The sequence below is a fragment of the Macaca mulatta genome, chromosome 1, assembly GCF_049350105.2.
Source record: "Macaca mulatta isolate MMU2019108-1 chromosome 1, T2T-MMU8v2.0, whole genome shotgun sequence".
In the NCBI taxonomy this organism is placed as follows: Eukaryota; Metazoa; Chordata; class Mammalia; order Primates; family Cercopithecidae; genus Macaca; species Macaca mulatta.
In genome coordinates, this window is record NC_133406.1 from 5,967,034 (window position 1) to 5,984,645 (window position 17,612).

Consider the following 17,612-nt stretch of genomic DNA (forward strand, 5'->3'; position numbering starts at 1 on the left):
AATTTATCATCTTAACAATTTTTAAGTGTAGAGTTTAGTGTTATTAAATACATTTATGATGTTGCACAACCATCACCACCATCCATCTCTGTAATTTTTTGTCTTGTAAAATGGAAACTCTATACTCATGTCATAATTCACTTTGAAGTGGCTTTTACCCACCACTGTATTTAAAGTAGCTCCATCATTCACTGCTTATATCTCTCCATCAGATTACCGTGTTCTGTTTTCTTTATAGAACTCACTTCCATCTGGTTTATTTTCTGTTTGTCTACTCTAAGATGATGTTATTTGTCTTGTTCACATCTGTATCCCTTGTGTCTAGAACAGTGTCTGGCATGTAATAGACACTCAATAAATATCTTTTGAATGTGAATGAATGAGAAAGAAAAATTTGTGACCTGCTTTTTCATTTGTTAGCATTTGTATATGATTCATTGTATATTGGCTAATTTATTTCAATGAATTTATAGATTGATTAAATCCAACCGGGGCCCCACAAAGAAATTTTTCTGCATTTTTATATGCTGAAACTAGTTTATATCTTGATTCCAAAATAACTTGTTAAAATACATAGTTTAAAACCTTCTATGTATTATAAACTTAGCTTTGTAATATTAAGTATGAAAGCTGCAAAGATAGATAGATGGATGGATAGATAGATAGATAGATAGATAGATAGATAGATAGATAGATAGATAGTCTTAGAAGAAAAAGAAATGTATAAATTTTGGGGAGATGCTGTGATAAAAAAACTAGACTTACCTTTGAGTTCCTAGCAATACCTACCTGGCAGCTTCCAGCTGGAAAATCTGCTTGGCAAGGAAAGAGAAATATGATTATTGATGAACAGCCAGCTTGTAGAGACTATAAGAGGAAATGCATGACAAGGGAATGAACCATAAAGAGAAGAGAAATTGGACATTTTAATTTTAGAGGCATTAAATGAGATCTAAGTATAATTTGAAGATATTAAATAAAGAGCAAATTGAGAAAGATGTAGGAAGGGATGGGAGGGAAGAGATTATGGATGTAAGACTTCTAAGGAGTGGGGAGAATCAGGGACACAAGTTAGGTTAAGAGGGAAGACAAAGATTTAAGAACATGTTTTCACCCAGACAGAGGAGCAAAGGAAGAAGATAGAGGCTGGGTGCGGTGGCTGACGCCTGTAATCCCAGCACTTTGGGAGGCTGAGGCAGGCAGATCACAAGGTCAGGAGATCAAGACCATCCTGGCTAACACAGTGAAACCCCGTCTCTACTAAAAATACAAAAAATATAGCAGAGCATCTGACATGAGCCTGTAATCCCCGCTACTCGGGAGGCTGAGGCAGGAGAATCGCTTGAACCCGGGAGGTGGAGGTTGCAGTGAGCTGAGATCACACCACTGCACTCCAGCCTGGGCAACAGAATGAGACCCTGTCCCAAAAAAAAAAAAAAACAAAACATAGAGTCCCATTTAAAGAAAATATGAGGTAAAATTCGTATAATATAAAATTAACTGTTTTAGCCATTTAAAGTGTACAATACAGTGGCTTTTAGTACATTCACAAGGGAGTGCAACCATCAGCACTATCTTAATTTCAGGGCATTTTCATCACTGCGAAACAAAATCTCTTCATCATTAAGCAGCCATTTCCCATTCCTTCCTCTCCCGGCCTCCTGGTACCCACACTTTTTGTCTCTATGGATTTGCTTATTCTGCACATTTTATATAAATGGAATCATACTATATATGGCCTTTTGTGACCAACTACTTTCACCTGGAATAATGTTTTCAAGGTTCACATGTGTTGTAACCTGTATCAGCTCTTCATTCTTTTTTTTTTTTTTTTAATTTTTTTTTTTGTTTATTTTTTGAGACAGGGTCTTGTTCTGCTGCCCAGGCTAGAGTGCAGTGGCGTGATCTCAGCTCACTGTAACCTCCACCTCCCGGGCTCAAGCGATTCTCCTGTCTCAGCCCCGCTAGTAGCTGGGACTGCAGGCATATGCCACCACGCCCGGCTAATTTTTGTATTTTTAGTAGAGAGGGGGTTTCGCCATGTTGGCTAGGCCGGTCTCAAACTCCTCACCTCAGGTGATCCACCCACCTCGACCTCCCAAAGTGAGGCATGAGCCACCACGCCCTGCTCATTCCTTTTTATGGCTGAATAAATATCTTACTGTGTGCATAAACCACATTTTCTTCATCCATTCATCCGCAGATGGATAATTGTGTGGCTTCTTCCTTTGGCTGTTGTAACACTGCTCTGAATGTGTGTGTACTTCTATTTATTTGTGTACCAGGATAAATGATAAAATGTCTCTCCTGGCTCCCTTTCTGTGCTCTTCTAATAATTCTGTCTGAATTTTACATGTAAAAGTTGATTACAAATATGCGATAAAAATCACAGTGTTTCATATTCAGAATAGTTTATTCCATTGAATTTTAAGGGATTTTTCTTTTTAAAAGTAAAATTAGATTTTCATGGACAGTTACAAAAATAAATTCTCCTCTTAAATCATCCTGATTTAGTTCTTTGACCCTAGTGGCTAGAATTCTGCATAATTCTTAAAGTAATTATGTGTTAAATTATTTTCATGGGCCATGGGAACCTCTACTGTTGGTTTGATCTAACAGAGACCCTGTTCTCCTTACCCAAGAAGTCTTTGCTCATTTGCTCATTGAGGAGAAAGATGTTCTGGTTATCTGAGGTTGAAACTTGACTACATTTTTACTTGGACACCTTGATGTGATTGATATACTAATGCAATACTATTATTCTGTTGTTACTTTAAAATAAGACTGTAGAAGTGAGGTATTTAATCTGCCATTATATTTCTCATTTCTGTGGAAAGATGAATTCTGAATTCCAACTAATTTGGATATTTTTTAAGCTAATAAATTAGCACTATTGCTATTGAATTGTTTTGCTCTATGTTGTATTACTATATTTCTGTGCCTACATCTTACCCCACGGCACTTCTCTTCGTGCACAGTGATCTCTGTTTTCTGTCACAATCAGCAAGCTTCCTGTATCTGATGTTACTAAATGTAAATTTTGACCTCTCTGCAAATATTCAGTAGGTAGGATATTTATCACCACGAAAATTGACCCTGTATCCCCCATCCTCACCATTCTGATTTCAGAATTGGACACTGTGGACTTTCTTTGCACAGACTGAGCTTTTAAATAATAATGACTATGATCATAATATGCTAGTGAAAAAAATCAGAATCAAACTTTTCATAGGTTTGGTTTGTATTGTACGAGTTCGTTATCTGGAGAATGTTTAGTCTCTTTAAACTTAAAACTAAAATCTAAAAATCTAGTTTGGTTCTTATGGATATTTGGTTTTAATTACAGAATATTCCTGCATGGTTCTTTCAGGTGACATCCTCTTCTTTTTATAAGCTCCTTTATTAGACCTAACCTCCTCAAAAGCAAAGACCGTCATAGATTTTGTAATCCCCTGCAGTGACTGGCCGAGTAGCCTGCCTGCGGAGAGTAAGTGCCATTCCTCAGTAACAGGTTGTTAAAATTGTTTACAGTAGCCACGGAGCTTTGGATGTGAAATGCCAAATCCACAAATGTATTCAGAAGAAAAGATTGTTTCATGTTGTTGGAGTGGGAAAGGGAGGGAGGTACTGCCTTTTTACCCCAAACCTAGAGGCCATGGGGGAGGGGTCACGGCTCATTCCACAAATAGAGATGTGTCTACTCAGATCGGGGGAACTGTAGGAGAGAACATGTGAAACCCACTTCCTACCCCCAGTACAAACGAGTTGTCTGTCTGCCAAGCCCAGACAGCTCTGCGGGCAAGTGCAAGTTCACAAAGAAGTTTTCTACTCCTGTCCTATTTTCCTGCCTTTGATCCTACTCTGGAAGAATTAGAGACTGACAAACTTGGGGTGCAAGCATAAATATTAGGTATCTCATCTCCTTCCCCACTGTGGACTTCTAGCCTACAGAAGTTCTAGCTGAATGAAAGACCTGGATTTTGTACTATCACATATTTGGGATTTTGATTGAGACCAGACCAGAGAAGAGAATCATGAGCCTAGAGCTGAGATACTGTGTTTGAAATACCTTTGAGGCCAGGCGTCATGGCTCACGCCTGTAATCCCAGCACTTTGGGAGGCCGAGGCGGGCGGATCCCGAGGTCAGGAGATCGAGACCATCCTGGCTAACACAGTGAAACCCTGTCTCTACTAAAAATACAAAAAATTAGCCAGACCTGGTGGTGGGCGCCTGTAACCCCAGCTACTTGGGAGACTGAGGCAGGAGAATGGCGGGAACCCAGGAGGTGGAGCTTGCAGTGAGGCGAGATCGCACCACTGCACTCCAGCCTGGGCAACAGAGCAAGACTCCATCTCAAAAAAAAAAAAAAAAAGAAATATCTTTGAGCCCCTTCCAGCAGGCGGGATGACAGTAAGCAACATCTATAGTTGGTAATTGAAGTGAAGCCTTGCATGTTCCTAGGTGAAATCACCTAGGACCAGAATCTAGAATGAAAAGTGAGAGAACCTAGTATACTTGATCTTGGTTTTGAGGAGCTCTCAAGTTCTGTACAATTATCAGCCCTTTTTTTTCAGATTGTAGGTATCTTTTATAAGTGTGAAAAGTACACTAACTTTAAGTATATAGACAGTATAAAATTTATGTCTTTGTTTTCACATAAAAGTTGTCACAAGTGGATGTTTTTCTTCTTAGACGAAGAAACGAATAGATACGGATTTCAATCTGGACTGGTAGTCATTGCTATCATTAATTTTTCAAAACATTATCAAAACAGATGTGAAACTTGAAGGCTTCTTTCCCCACAGCGTAATAGGTCAGGCCCTACCACTTGTTTGGAGAAGAAATAATTGTTACTTAATAATGTATGTATAGCTGTCTCTATATGCTTTAAAAGGAATCTGTTGAGCGTCATCCAAGTATTTTCTGTCTAACTTCAGCTCCACTTCCTCACAGGATTAGTTCTGTGTGTGTTTTTTGTTGTCATTTCAAAGTGGTGTCAGAAGTGATTTAGAGAGGTTCATGATATTTTATTTGAAACTGCTGGTACTTAGATGTTTGAGGAAATCAAGTTTTTAGTGTTGATTAGAATTAAATATTAATCAGAAAATCACTCAAGGTAATTTCTAAATCACATGTCAAAGAGATGCAAAAATGCAAGTACTTATGTGGTTATTTTTACTTTCAAACTTGAGTTAGATTTTTGTTAGTAATTATAAAATAAGGAAATAAACCAGTAAAATTGGAGTTCAATGACTTGAGTTAGGAATGATTAACATTTTTAAAGATGGACACAAATAACTTGAATAGCTATAATTTGCTTTCTGTGCACGTGGGGGATAAAGGTAGAGGACACAGGTTATACTCTGGTTTTTTCACTGCTGTTAAGTCACCCTAATGTTAAGCAAAACTAAGCAGTTTTTGTTTTTTACCTTGTGTACACTGTGCTTCCATGTATTAAAATTCATATTTGATTTAAAATAATGTGTAATTTGCTCCTAAAGCAAAGATAATTTAAATATTGAGGAGTTCAAGGAATATTAAATCATAATTCTTGATAATTATGGTTATGTTAGAATTAAATATTAAGTAATAAGGCCATCTAGTGGTAAAATTTTCAAGTTTTAATGAATGAGAAAGTCTGATATCTGTTTCACTAAATGTGAACTTCAGAGCTTATCAGATAGCTGTACTATAAGACCATTAAAACTTTATGCCAGAAAACAGTTGAGCCTGAGGTAGTTTCTCCTTATAGAAAGTGAAGGCTCTCTGGTTATATCCTAAAGATCCTGTCTGCAAATTGCTCATTCAAACACATGATATTTTTCTAGATTGTAATAATCAGAGCCACAAACAATAACTATAAAGAATAAAAATTGGGAACAAAGTGGAGATTTAATAGCAGAATAGAATGTTAAAATTTATATGCCTAAAATTTTTCCAATCTGTTCTACGACATCCAGGGCCTATTATGTGCCAGGAAATGAGTAAGACTTAGGTCCTGCCCGTAAAAGAGAAGCACACCATTGTTTGTCTTTGTATTTAGAACTTTTCAAAAGTGTTGGACATTGACAACTTGCTTTTTTAAGCAGTTAATTTTGAATACGCCTGGAATCTGCATTTCAAACAAAGGTCTTTAAGTGATTGTTAGGCAAATACAGTTTGAAAATTATGCTATCCACTATGTTGCAATTATATAATAAAATGGCATCTTAGAAAATTATATGTGTAACTGTAACTCAGATATGTAAATGGTAAACACTGATGGGGAAGGAACAGATAAAATGAGCCACATGTTCATAGTTTTCCAACAGGTATCACAAAAATAATAGAGCAAAGAAGCTGAAAAGAAACGGAAGAGATACTCTTATTTCTAACTCTTTGCATTATTGTAGTGTTTAACAACATTATTAAATCTTTTTTTTTTTTTTTTAAACAGGGTCTCACTTTTTCGCCCAGGCTGGAATGCATTGGCCTGATGTCAGCTCACTGTAACCTCTGCCTCCTGGGTTCAAGCTATTTTCTTGCCTCAGCCTCCCAAGTAGCTGGGACTACAAGCGCGTGGTACCAGCTAATTGTTGTATTTTTAGTAGAAACGGGGTTTCACCATGTTGGCCAGGCTGGTCTGGAACTCCTGACCTCAAGTGATCTGCTCACCTCGGCCTCCCAAAATGCTGGGATTACAGGTGTGTGCCACCGCGCCCAGCGTATTACATCTTTTAACAAGTAAAATATGTCTTGAATATTTCTTTTTTTTTAATCAAACAGGACATTTGCTAAATGTTAAAAAAAAGGATAGTTACTTTCAGCCGGGCGCGTTGGCTCACGCCTGTAATCCCAGCAGTTTGGGAGGCCAAGGTGGGCGGATCACCTGAGGTTTGGAGTTTGAGACCAGCCTGACCAACATGGAAAAACCTTGTCTTTACTAAAAATACAAAATTAGCCAGGTGTGGTGGCGCACGCCTGTAATCCCAGCTGCTTGGGAGGCAGAGGCAGGAGAATCGCTTGAACCCTGGAGGCGGAGTTTGCAGTGAGCCGAGATCAGGCCATTGTATTCTAGCCTGGGCAGCAAGAGTGAAACTCTGTCTAAAAAAAAAAAAAGAGAAAAGGAAAAAGGATAATTACTTTCACATAAGCTGTGTCTGCCTGCTTTCCTTTCCAGCTATCACAATTAGCTGTTACTGTCATTCAAGAAGTTTTCCTTAGTTTTGAAATTAACTATTAAAATTAATTTAGAATATTTTTATTTGCCTCTGAAGTTAATTATATTATTCACATATTAATCTTGTGCTCAGACTTTTCATTTTCATTTATAAAATAATTTTTCCCTCTAGGTGTTTGGAGTAGATGACAATCAGGATTATAATAGGCCTATTATCAATGAAAAACATAAAGATCTAATAAAAGATTGGGCTCTCAGTTCCGCTGCAGCAGTAATGGAAGAAAGAAAACCACTAACTACATCTGGATTTCACCACTCAGAGGTATACATCTGTTCTGTGTACCTATTGTATGCATAAAGTATAAATTCTATTTTTTTTTTTTTTTTTTTTTTTGGTCCAAGACGGAGTTTTACTCTGTTGCCCAGGCTGGAGTGCAATGGCACGATCTCGGCTCACTGCAACCTCTGCCGTCTGAGTTCAAGTGATTATCCTGCATCAGCCTCCCAAGTAGCTGTGATTATAGATGTGCACTGCCATGCCCGGCTAATTTCGTATTTTTAGTAGAGACAGGGTTTCACCATGTTGGTCAGGCTAGTCTCGAACTCCTGACCTCAAGTGATCCACCCACCTCAGCCTCCCAAATTGTGAGGATTATAGGCGTGAGCCACCGCACCCAGCCTGAATTCTTATCATTTGTAAATTACATTATTTTAAGCAATTAATGTATCTCCTTATAAAATGCTTCTAAGAACTAAATTTTTACAAATTTATTTTCTAATGAAAGCCTAAAGCAATTTTATAATAATTCAACTTTAATTTTTATTAAGTTTTAAAAATATTATTTTGTCAATGAGGAAAATACTATGTTTCAGTAAGCAGTTAATGAGCTATATGCTCATAGTTCTGATTGGCATTATGAGATAAAACAAGAAACATATGCTGCTTATGGTTTCTTGGAAGTATATGTTTCCTATATATCATACCAGGAAACATGCACTGGGGCACTGCCTAATAGATACAATTTATATACCTCAGTAACTGCAAATACAGTACAGCCCAGGATATACTTACAATAATATGAAACTAATTAAGGATTGCTTGGTTATGATAATTATAGTCAGTATGTATAGTAGAGCTAGAAAGATCTGACCCAGAGCTGCCACTTTTAGCTCAGAGCTTTTGAATCAGTCACTTCTCCCTTATCTTCTGTTTTCTCATCTACACAAATGGCATTTTTGATAAAATCTATTTACAGAGAATTTAATGAAGTATATAAAGCATCCAGCGTATTACTTGCCTGAGATTTATGCACTTAACAAATGTTTTTTACCTTTATCAGAAATGATATTAGAATTTCATACAGCCGGGCGTGGTGGCTCAAGCCTGTAATCCCAGCACTTTGGGAGGCCGAGATGGGCGGATCACGAGGTCAGGAGATCGAGACCATCCTGGCTAACACGGTGAAACCCCATCTCTACTTAAAAAAAATACAAAAAAATTAGCCGGGCAAGGTGGCGGGCGCCTGTAGTCCCAGCTACTCAGGAGGCTGAGGCAGGAGAATGGCGTAAACCCGGGAGGCAGGGCTTGCAGTGAGCTGAGATCCGGCCACTGCACTCCAGCCTGGGCGACAGAGCGAGACTCCGTCTCAAAAAAAAAAAGAATTTCATACCACATTGATGTGTCAAAAAGAAATGTAAAAAAAAGTATCTAAGGCAGAAGTATTAATTATTATTTACTCAGATAATAAGAACTAGCATTAAATGGAAGCTTTCATTCTCTCACTCATGCTATAGTGTCTCTCAGGAAATAAGCTAATTAAACATACAAATATAAATTAATATAAAATGGAAAATAAAAGAAAAAAAATGAAATATAAAAGAAAATCTTAAGGTATAAATAAAGAAAATATAAATAAAATGTTAACATTTGTATTAAGTATAAATAAGATTTGTTTTTTACATACAGGTAAATAGACCTATATGTTTGTTTATTAATGTTAAAATTGTTTCTTTATATGGTCTACTTCCTGAAAACTGTCAAAGCAATTACTGTATTTTAGGGCTCATTATTTCCCCATGATTGGGAGAATTTTAATTCTGGTTCCTGTTTTATGAGATGTGTAATTTACTTATTGAAAGCAGGTGATAGTTATTTGAGGCAATATGTTGCCATTCTGAGTAACCCAGGAATGGTTTTGGTAAATGTGAATTTAAATAGACTCTCTTCTCTCTTCTCTATTCCCTGAACCCCTGCCAAGCAAAAGCTATAGCCCTAGTAAGTTCTTCTGTAGGAATTACCTAACAGGCCATTTAGAATACTTCACAGAATGGTTTTACATAAGCGTGTGTCAGTGACACTCATACTGTTGGTATTCTTAACATGGTCCACATGGCTCTGGTACCACCTTCACTACTCAGAAATGTGGGCAGGTAACAGAAAACCTTGGGTGGGATTAAGGATGCAGCAGGCTTTAGTATCCTTAGGAGGCTTCACTGTATGTGTGTCATTCTCTATACCTACTATTCTTTTTTTTTTTTTCTTTTTTTTTTTTTTGAGGCAGAGTCTCGCTCTGTCACCCAGGCTGGAGTGCAGTGGCACAATCTCAACTCACTGCAACCTCCGCCTCCCGGGTTCACGAGATTCCCCTGCCTCACCCTCACAAGTAGCTGGGACTACAGGTGCATGCCACCACGCCCGGCTAATTTTTGTGTTTTTAGTAGAGACAGGGTTTCACCGTGTTGGCCAGGATGGTCTTGAACTCCTGACCTCAGGTGGTCTACCCGCCTTGGCCTCGTAAAATGCTGGGATTACAGGCATGAGCCACCACACCTGGCCTATACTTACTATTCTTACATACTATTCTTGAAATCATGTAGTGATTTATCTATTTGAAGTCTTCACTTCTTCAGTGTTTAGCTTGTCATTATTAATCTATCAAACCTGGCACTTTTTTTTTCTTTTTGAGACAAAGTCTCGCTCTGTTGCCAGGCTGGAGTGCAGTGGCGTGATCTCAGCTCACTGCAACCTCCACCTCCTGGTTTCATGCCATTCATCTGCCTCAGCCTCCCGAGTAGCTGGGATTGTAGGCATGCGCCACCATGCCCAACTAATTTTTGTGTTTTTAGTAGAGACAGGGTTTCACCACGTTGGCTAGGATGGTCTCAATTTCCTGACCTCGTTATCTGCCCACCTCAGCCTCCCAAAGTACTTGGATTACAGGCGTCAGCCACCATGCCCGGCCCAAATCTGACACTTTCAATGAAATATTTGTTTTGACTAGTTCAAAATAAAGTTTCCGTCATAGCTTTCCACTCCCTAGTTGTCATTACAGTTTTCATATGAAGCCTTGGCTTCTCTAGAGATTTTTCATTGAGAATTTAACAAAACAGTTTCATTTAGTAACATAGTTTGTTTTCAGAGAAAATCTTTATTTTCTAGAGAATTTTTATTTTATGTAAGAGAAAATGTAATAAATGATAATATAGCAAGGTGAGGTTTACTTATGGGTTTGTATGACAAGTTACTGTGACTAAATGAAATTGTCTTTCATGAGACTCAGATATGACCAGGCTGCATGATTTCGTTTTCTTATTTTTCCCCTTTAGGAAGGCACATCTTCATCTGGAAGCAAGCGTTGGGTGTCACAGTGGGCTAGTTTGGCTGCCAATCATACAAGGCATGATCAAGAAGAAAGGATAATGGAATTTTCTGCACCTCTTCCTTTAGAGAATGGTATTCTTTCTCTTTCTCTCTTTCATTCCTCCTCCCTTTCATTCTTTATCCCTTTTTTCTTCTCTTTCGCCATTTCTCTCTCTTTCTCTTACTCTTTCCTTCTGTTTTTTGTGAATCATATATCAGTTGTTATTATAAAAACAAGCCAAATCTATATAGTAAGAAGGAAGTTAAACCTAAATAAACAGTTCACATATTCTCATGCTGATACATGAATTTATTTTATAAGTAAAACGCTGATTTTTATTAGATATTGTATATTTTGAGGGATATTAAGCAGGGGACAAATTCAAAGTGATAAAACTGTTTTTTGAGAAATTCTGTGGACTTCATAAGTTGAGACTTCTAAGGACAGGTGAACAGACACCAGCTTGGATTTAATAGTTCATTCCAAGGCACTTTTCCTTTTAGTTGTAAATTTCTGCTGTTGAAAATAAGAATGGTTTTTAAATTTTGTGTTTTTACTTTTAAATAAAAATTCTTCCTACTCTTTCTGATATGCTGATATCTTAAGATATGATTTTGACTAATGATGCAGCTCTCATTAAAGTATAATCTTAACTGAAGATAAGGAAATAATTTGTAGATGAAGCATAATATATATGTGTGTATATATATTACATATGTAGATGAAGCATATATATATTGTATATATAAGTTAAAATTTAAAAATAAGTTGAAGACAGGTCTAAATGATTTCATTCATAAATACAACAGGTATTTATTGAGTGCCTACTTCATGTGATACATTTAATGAAAAAGAAATTAATAATCTTACAAATCTATGTAGTATGATTTTTATTACAAACAAAATGAAATTTATTTAAACAAAATGAAATTGTTTGCCTTCAAGGATTTCATTATTGCATTTTGTTCATTAGTTAAGACCCTGAAAGGGGATGAGGAGATGGTGGTCAAAAGGTACAAAATCTCAGCTAGACAGGAGGAAGCAGCTTGTTTTTTCCTGAGGTCTACAGCACAGCCTGGTGAATATAGTTAATAATGTAGTATTGCACCTTTTAGATGTTCTCATCACAAAAAATGTTTACTCTTTGAGGTGATGAATATGCTAAGTAGCTTGATTTAATTATTTCACATTGTATTTATGGTCAACATTTTATACACGATAAACATATACAAATATACATTGTCAACTTACAATAAAAAATCAAAATAAAAAACTTATCCAAGTTGAAAAATAAATACCCATTTACAGTTAAAAAACAAAAAGACCCTCGATGAGGTTTTGTACGTGGTTTTTATCTGTTTTCTTAATTTTGTTCTGGTTGCAAATGGAAATTTGTTTTGTCTCAGGCTTGTGGCACCCCAAAAATCTGTTTTAAGAATTTTGTAAGTATTACAAGTATTTGAGGAAGCTACATAGCAGTGTACTAGAAAAGCTACATCATTTATTTATATTAGAATCTAGAAGTTATTGATAGTATTACCAAAAATTCTTTTGAGGGAACAGAGTCATTTGCTTCATATACCCTGTGTTTAGGAAACAAAGAAACCAGACGGAAGGCTAGATAAATTTACCAAAGAATCTGTTATAAAATTATTAAGTATTATCTGTGAAAAGCAAAGTTCTACCCTTGTTATAAAAAATAATAGACCACTTAGCTTTCATGATCTCATTTCTATTCATCATATTTAAATGAACTTATTTACATAAGCTTGATAAATCCACTTAAATCGTAAAATGTTTTTGTTAAACATATTGAATGTATATGAGGAGGGGGCAGTATGAGAAATACTAGAAAAATACAAAAGGGTAAAGTAGCCATTACATTCTAGATGCTTCAGTTAGTACTAAGGAGATAAGACATATGAAAGAAAAAACAAAACAAGATATAACATGATTAATGACTAAATTAAAGTTAAATCTATCAGTTCAGTAAGGATTTTCCTCCATCATAACCATTGTATTGATACGATATTTAAATGCTGAACTTTTAGGATTATAAAGAGAAAAAAAAGACCCACGGAAGCTGTATCTAGTATCTTTTCTCCATTTATCCCTAAGGGATTAGGAAGCTTTATATGTTAATTTATATTTCCCTGAAAAGATGTCTCCTTTTTCTCAGAAATACATTCCATTTTTAACAGTCAGGAAAATCCTTAAATATTCTCAGATTCTCTCATGGAAAAATCAAAATATATATTTTCTCATCGGCTTCTACTTGAAAAAAAAGAAAGGGATTTTGTATTTCCATATGTGGCATTAATAACCAGAAGACTATAATTTAAAACTTCCTCAATGTATAAAATTTTGCTGTGTCCTATGAAAATTCTGCTATTTCATACTTATAATTTTTAAAATTCTTGTAATCAGCTATAGATTTTTTTGAAATGTTAAAGCTCTGTGTTTTTCATTTTACTTAGGAAATCCAAAAGTGTCATTCTTTGAAGTAGATAATACTTTTTAAAAACTATATATTTTGTTCTTCTCTACTGTGCAGTTGAAAATACAGAAAATAAACAATGTTTATTTGACATTCTCTGTATACATCTACAATAGTTAGATTCTGGCTTTTTGAGCAAACCTCAAGGATGGAAGGTTACAAAAGCAAGAATGAACACAGTGAACTTTCCTTCTATAAAACACATTAAGAGGAAAGAAGAGCAATATATTTAGGTTTAAGATCAGATGACCCTTATATACCATTATGACTGTAGTTAGTAACAATGCATTGTATATTTGAAATAACTGAAAGTAGATCTTAAATGTTCTCACCACAAAAAGGATAAGTATGCGAGGTAATAGATATGTTAGTTACCTTGACTTAGCCATTCCATAATGGCATACGTGTATCCAAACATCATGTTATACACCACACAGATACATAATTTTTGTCAATTAATAAATAGAAAATTAAATATATGAAAGGAGAAAAATGATCAGATGACTCTAATTTTCATCTCATACAATTGGTCTTCCTGACTCCTCTAGGAATTGCTTTTTTGTGCAGCTTGAAATTGTACTTACTTTTTAAACTACTTAGTCACAATGCTGGCTCACTTGTTTTTTAGGCTAAGTCATTTTTAATTACATCTCAAAATGTAATGTAATATAGCTGGCCCTCTGCATCCATAGGTTTTGTATTAGTGAGTTTTGCATCTGTGAATTCACCTGAGGACTGAAAATATTTGAGAGGGAAAAAGAAATGATCGCGTCCCCACCGAACATGTATAGACTTTATTTTTTGTACTTATTCACTAAGCAATACAGTATTAACAACTATTTACATAGCTTTTACATTGTAATAGGTATTATAAATAATCTAGACATGATTTAAAGTATATGGGAGGGTGTGAGTAGGTTATATACAAATACTACATCACTTTATATAAGGTACTTAAGCATCCTTGGAATTTGGTATCCTGGGGGAAGAAGGGGTCTGGAACCAGTCTTTGTGGATACTGACAGACAACTGTAGGGTGCTCCTTTTATTTTTATTTTTTTGTCTTAGCCAATTCCTTCTTTGTGGTTTTTATTTTATAGAGACAGAGATCAGTGAGTCTGGCATGACAGTGAGAAGTACTGGCTCTGCAACTTCCTTGGCTAGCCAGGGAGAGAGAAGGAGACGAACTCTTCCCCAGCTTCCAAATGAAGAAAAGTCTCTTGAGAGCCACAGAGCAAAGGTTATAACACAGAGGTCAGAGATAGGAGAAAAACAAGACACAGAACTTCAGGAGAAAGAAGCACCTACACAGGTATACCAGAAAGATAAACAAGATGCCGACAGACCCTTGAGTAAAATGAACAGGGCAGTAAATGGAGAGACTCTCAAAACTGGTGGAGATAATAAAACCCTACTTCACTTAGGCAGCTCTGCTCCTGGAAAGGAGAAAAATGAACCTGATAAGGAAACTTCTTTGGTAAAGCAAACATTAGCAAAACTTCAACAACAAGAACAAAGGGAGGAGGCTCAGTGGACACCTACTAAATTGTCTTCCAAAAATGTTTCAGGTCAGACAGATAAATGTAGGGAGGAACCTTTTAAACAAGAATCACAACCTCCAGAAAAAAATTCAGGACATTCTACAGGCAAAGGAGACAGAGTGGCACAAAGTGAGAGCAAAAGAAGAAAAGCTGAGGAAATTCTGAAAAGTCAGACTCCAAAGGGAGGAGACAAGAAGGAATCCTCCAAGTCATTAGTGCGACAAGGGAGCTTCACTATAGAAAAACCCAGCCCAAACATACCCATAGAACTTATTCCTCATATAAATAAACAGACTTCCTCTACTCCTTCTTCTTTAGCATTAACATCTGCAAGTAGAATACGAGAAAGAAGTGAGTCTTTAGATCCTGATTCTAGTATGGACACAACCCTTATTCTAAAAGACACAGAAGCAGTCATGGCTTTTCTAGAAGCTAAACTACGTGAAGATAATAAAACTGATGAAGGACCAGACACTCCCAGTTATAATAGAGACAATTCTATTTCACCAGAATCTGATGTAGATACAGCTAGTACAATCAGTCTGGTTACTGGAGAAACTGAAAGAAAATCAACCCAAAAGCGAAAGAGTTTCACTAGCCTCTATAAAGATAGGTGTTCCACAGGTTCTCCTTCCAAAGATGTTACAAAATCGTCATCTTCAGGTACTAGGGAAAAAATGGAAAAGAAAACAAAAAGTCGTTCCACAGATGTGGGTTCAAGAGCAGATGGTCGTAAATTTGTTCAATCCAGTGGGAGAATAAGACAGCCTTCGGTAGACCTAACCGATGATGATCAAACCTCTAGTGTACCTCATTCTGCCATCTCTGATATTATGTCATCTGATCAAGAAACTTACTCCTGTAAACCTCATGGACGGACTCCACTTACCTCAGCTGATGAGCATGTACATTCCAAACTGGAAGGAAGTAAAGTAACGAAATCTAAGACTTCTCCGGTAGTATCTGGTTCATCCAGTAAATCGACCACCCTTCCAAGGCCACGACCTACCAGGACTTCCCTCTTGCGCAGAGCACGACTTGGTGAAGCTTCAGACAGTGAACTTGCCGATGCTGACAAAGCATCTGTTGCTTCTGAAGTATCCACAACAAGTTCTACATCAAAACCTCCCACAGGAAGGCGTAACATCTCTCGGATTGATTTATTGGCTCAGCCTCGTAGAACACGACTTGGCTCACTGTCAGCTCGTAGTGACTCTGAAGCAACAATTTCTAGAAGTAGTGCCTCTTCGAGGACCGCAGAAGCCATCATTAGAAGTGGAGCCAGATTAGTACCATCAGATAAATTTTCTCCTAGAATTAGAGCTAACAGTATCTCTCGACTCTCAGACTCCAAGGTCAAAAGTATGACCTCAGCTCATGGCTCTGCTTCAGGTAAATTGGATCCAGATTTCTAATAGCATTAGCATGTTGTATATTTTGGGGTTCCTTTTTAAAAAAAAAAAAGTGTCTAGTTGTCTTCCCAAGATACTCGTTCAAAACAAAAGTTATGATATATGAGGTGGCGGGGGAGGTTCCATGAAATAGTTTTATGTAGCATAGTAAATGGAAAAGTCAGAAGTTATATATACTTCCAATTAAAGTCCTGGGGCAAAATAGTGATTTCAAAATTAGGAATTCATTGAACTGATTTAGGAGTTTTAATTCTCCAGTTGGTGATATATTTGGATGTGTGTGTGTCAAAATTAGATTATCTGGCATTATCTGGTTTAAAGTATAGGAATTAACATTGTGCTTCTAAAAGCGTGTTTAACCTTTAAATATCCTCACGTATTTCAAAGCCCTTAAGAACTTGAAGAAAAGCAGCGTATGCTTTATTACTTCTTTCAGAGTTAAATAATCAATGTTTTGTTCTTTTTTTTCCCTACCTATTTTGAAATGTCTCACATACTTTACCTATACTTTTTAAAGTTAAATCTGTTTATAGTTGGAGCAGGTGAAAACTAACCCTTAATTTATTTCAGTGGAAGAAGATGGATTCATGGGGAATCACTCAGCATATATTGGCCAAACTGGGCTGTAGAAATTTAACTGGTTATGAGCATTATCTCAAAAAGTGCTGTTACATTGTTTAACTCTAGTAATTAGGTGTAATTGAATATAATAACTACAAAAACTACTTACTCTCCACCAGAATTTAACTGATGTTGTTATATTTGTTTGCTTACATACTTTGTGTTCAGAGCTGAAGCCATTGAGAGACATGTGTGACCAAAGAGTCATGAGGTGGATATTTGTTTGTATCCTGTAAGCCTGTTCTCATTACTTCATAATGAGCCTCCTATGTGGGCGTGGCTGCAAAGGCCAGTGTGGGAGGCCAGCTGTTATAACAGGCTTGCAGATGCGTGATGATTTTCAGTAGGCAGACATCTCAGTGAGCCCTAAGTCTTGAGTTAAAAGTGGAGGGGAAGTTGATAGGAAATTTCATCTTTTTATTTTTGATTGGTTTACATCTACCACACTATATCCTACAAGACCCTAAAGGAACGGTACTTTGCATATGATACTGTTTTCACTTTTCTTCCTCTTTTCACTGCTGCTTTCCTCCACTCCATTCACCTCTCTCTCTCTGCTGGTCAGTGGGTTTGCTAATGATGGTCACTGTCTATGGTAGAAATGGATGTAGGCTGAAGCTGGATAACATATAATCATGATTCCAAAAAAAAATTAGACAACATTTTCCTTATTACCCCAGTCCTCATTTCCACACTTGAAGCTTTGGTTGGTGGTTCATAAATTTATTGCCAAATATTTT

At 36.6% G+C, this 17,612-nt stretch overlaps 1 protein-coding gene across 18 annotated transcripts in view; it reads left to right on the forward strand.

The window, feature by feature from the left end:
* CEP170 (centrosomal protein 170) overlaps positions 1-17,612 on the forward strand; it is a 129,618-nt gene that overhangs the window by 72,847 nt on the left and 39,159 nt on the right. For all 18 annotated transcript variants that reach the window (XM_015127526.3, XM_077998185.1, XM_015127542.3 and 15 more), the window contains 3 exons: positions 7,333-7,482; positions 10,767-10,893; positions 14,399-16,231. In XM_015127526.3, coding sequence (XP_014983012.2) covers positions 7,333-7,482; positions 10,767-10,893; positions 14,399-16,231 — 2,110 coding nt within the window. The remainder of the gene's footprint in view (positions 1-7,332; positions 7,483-10,766; positions 10,894-14,398; positions 16,232-17,612) is intronic.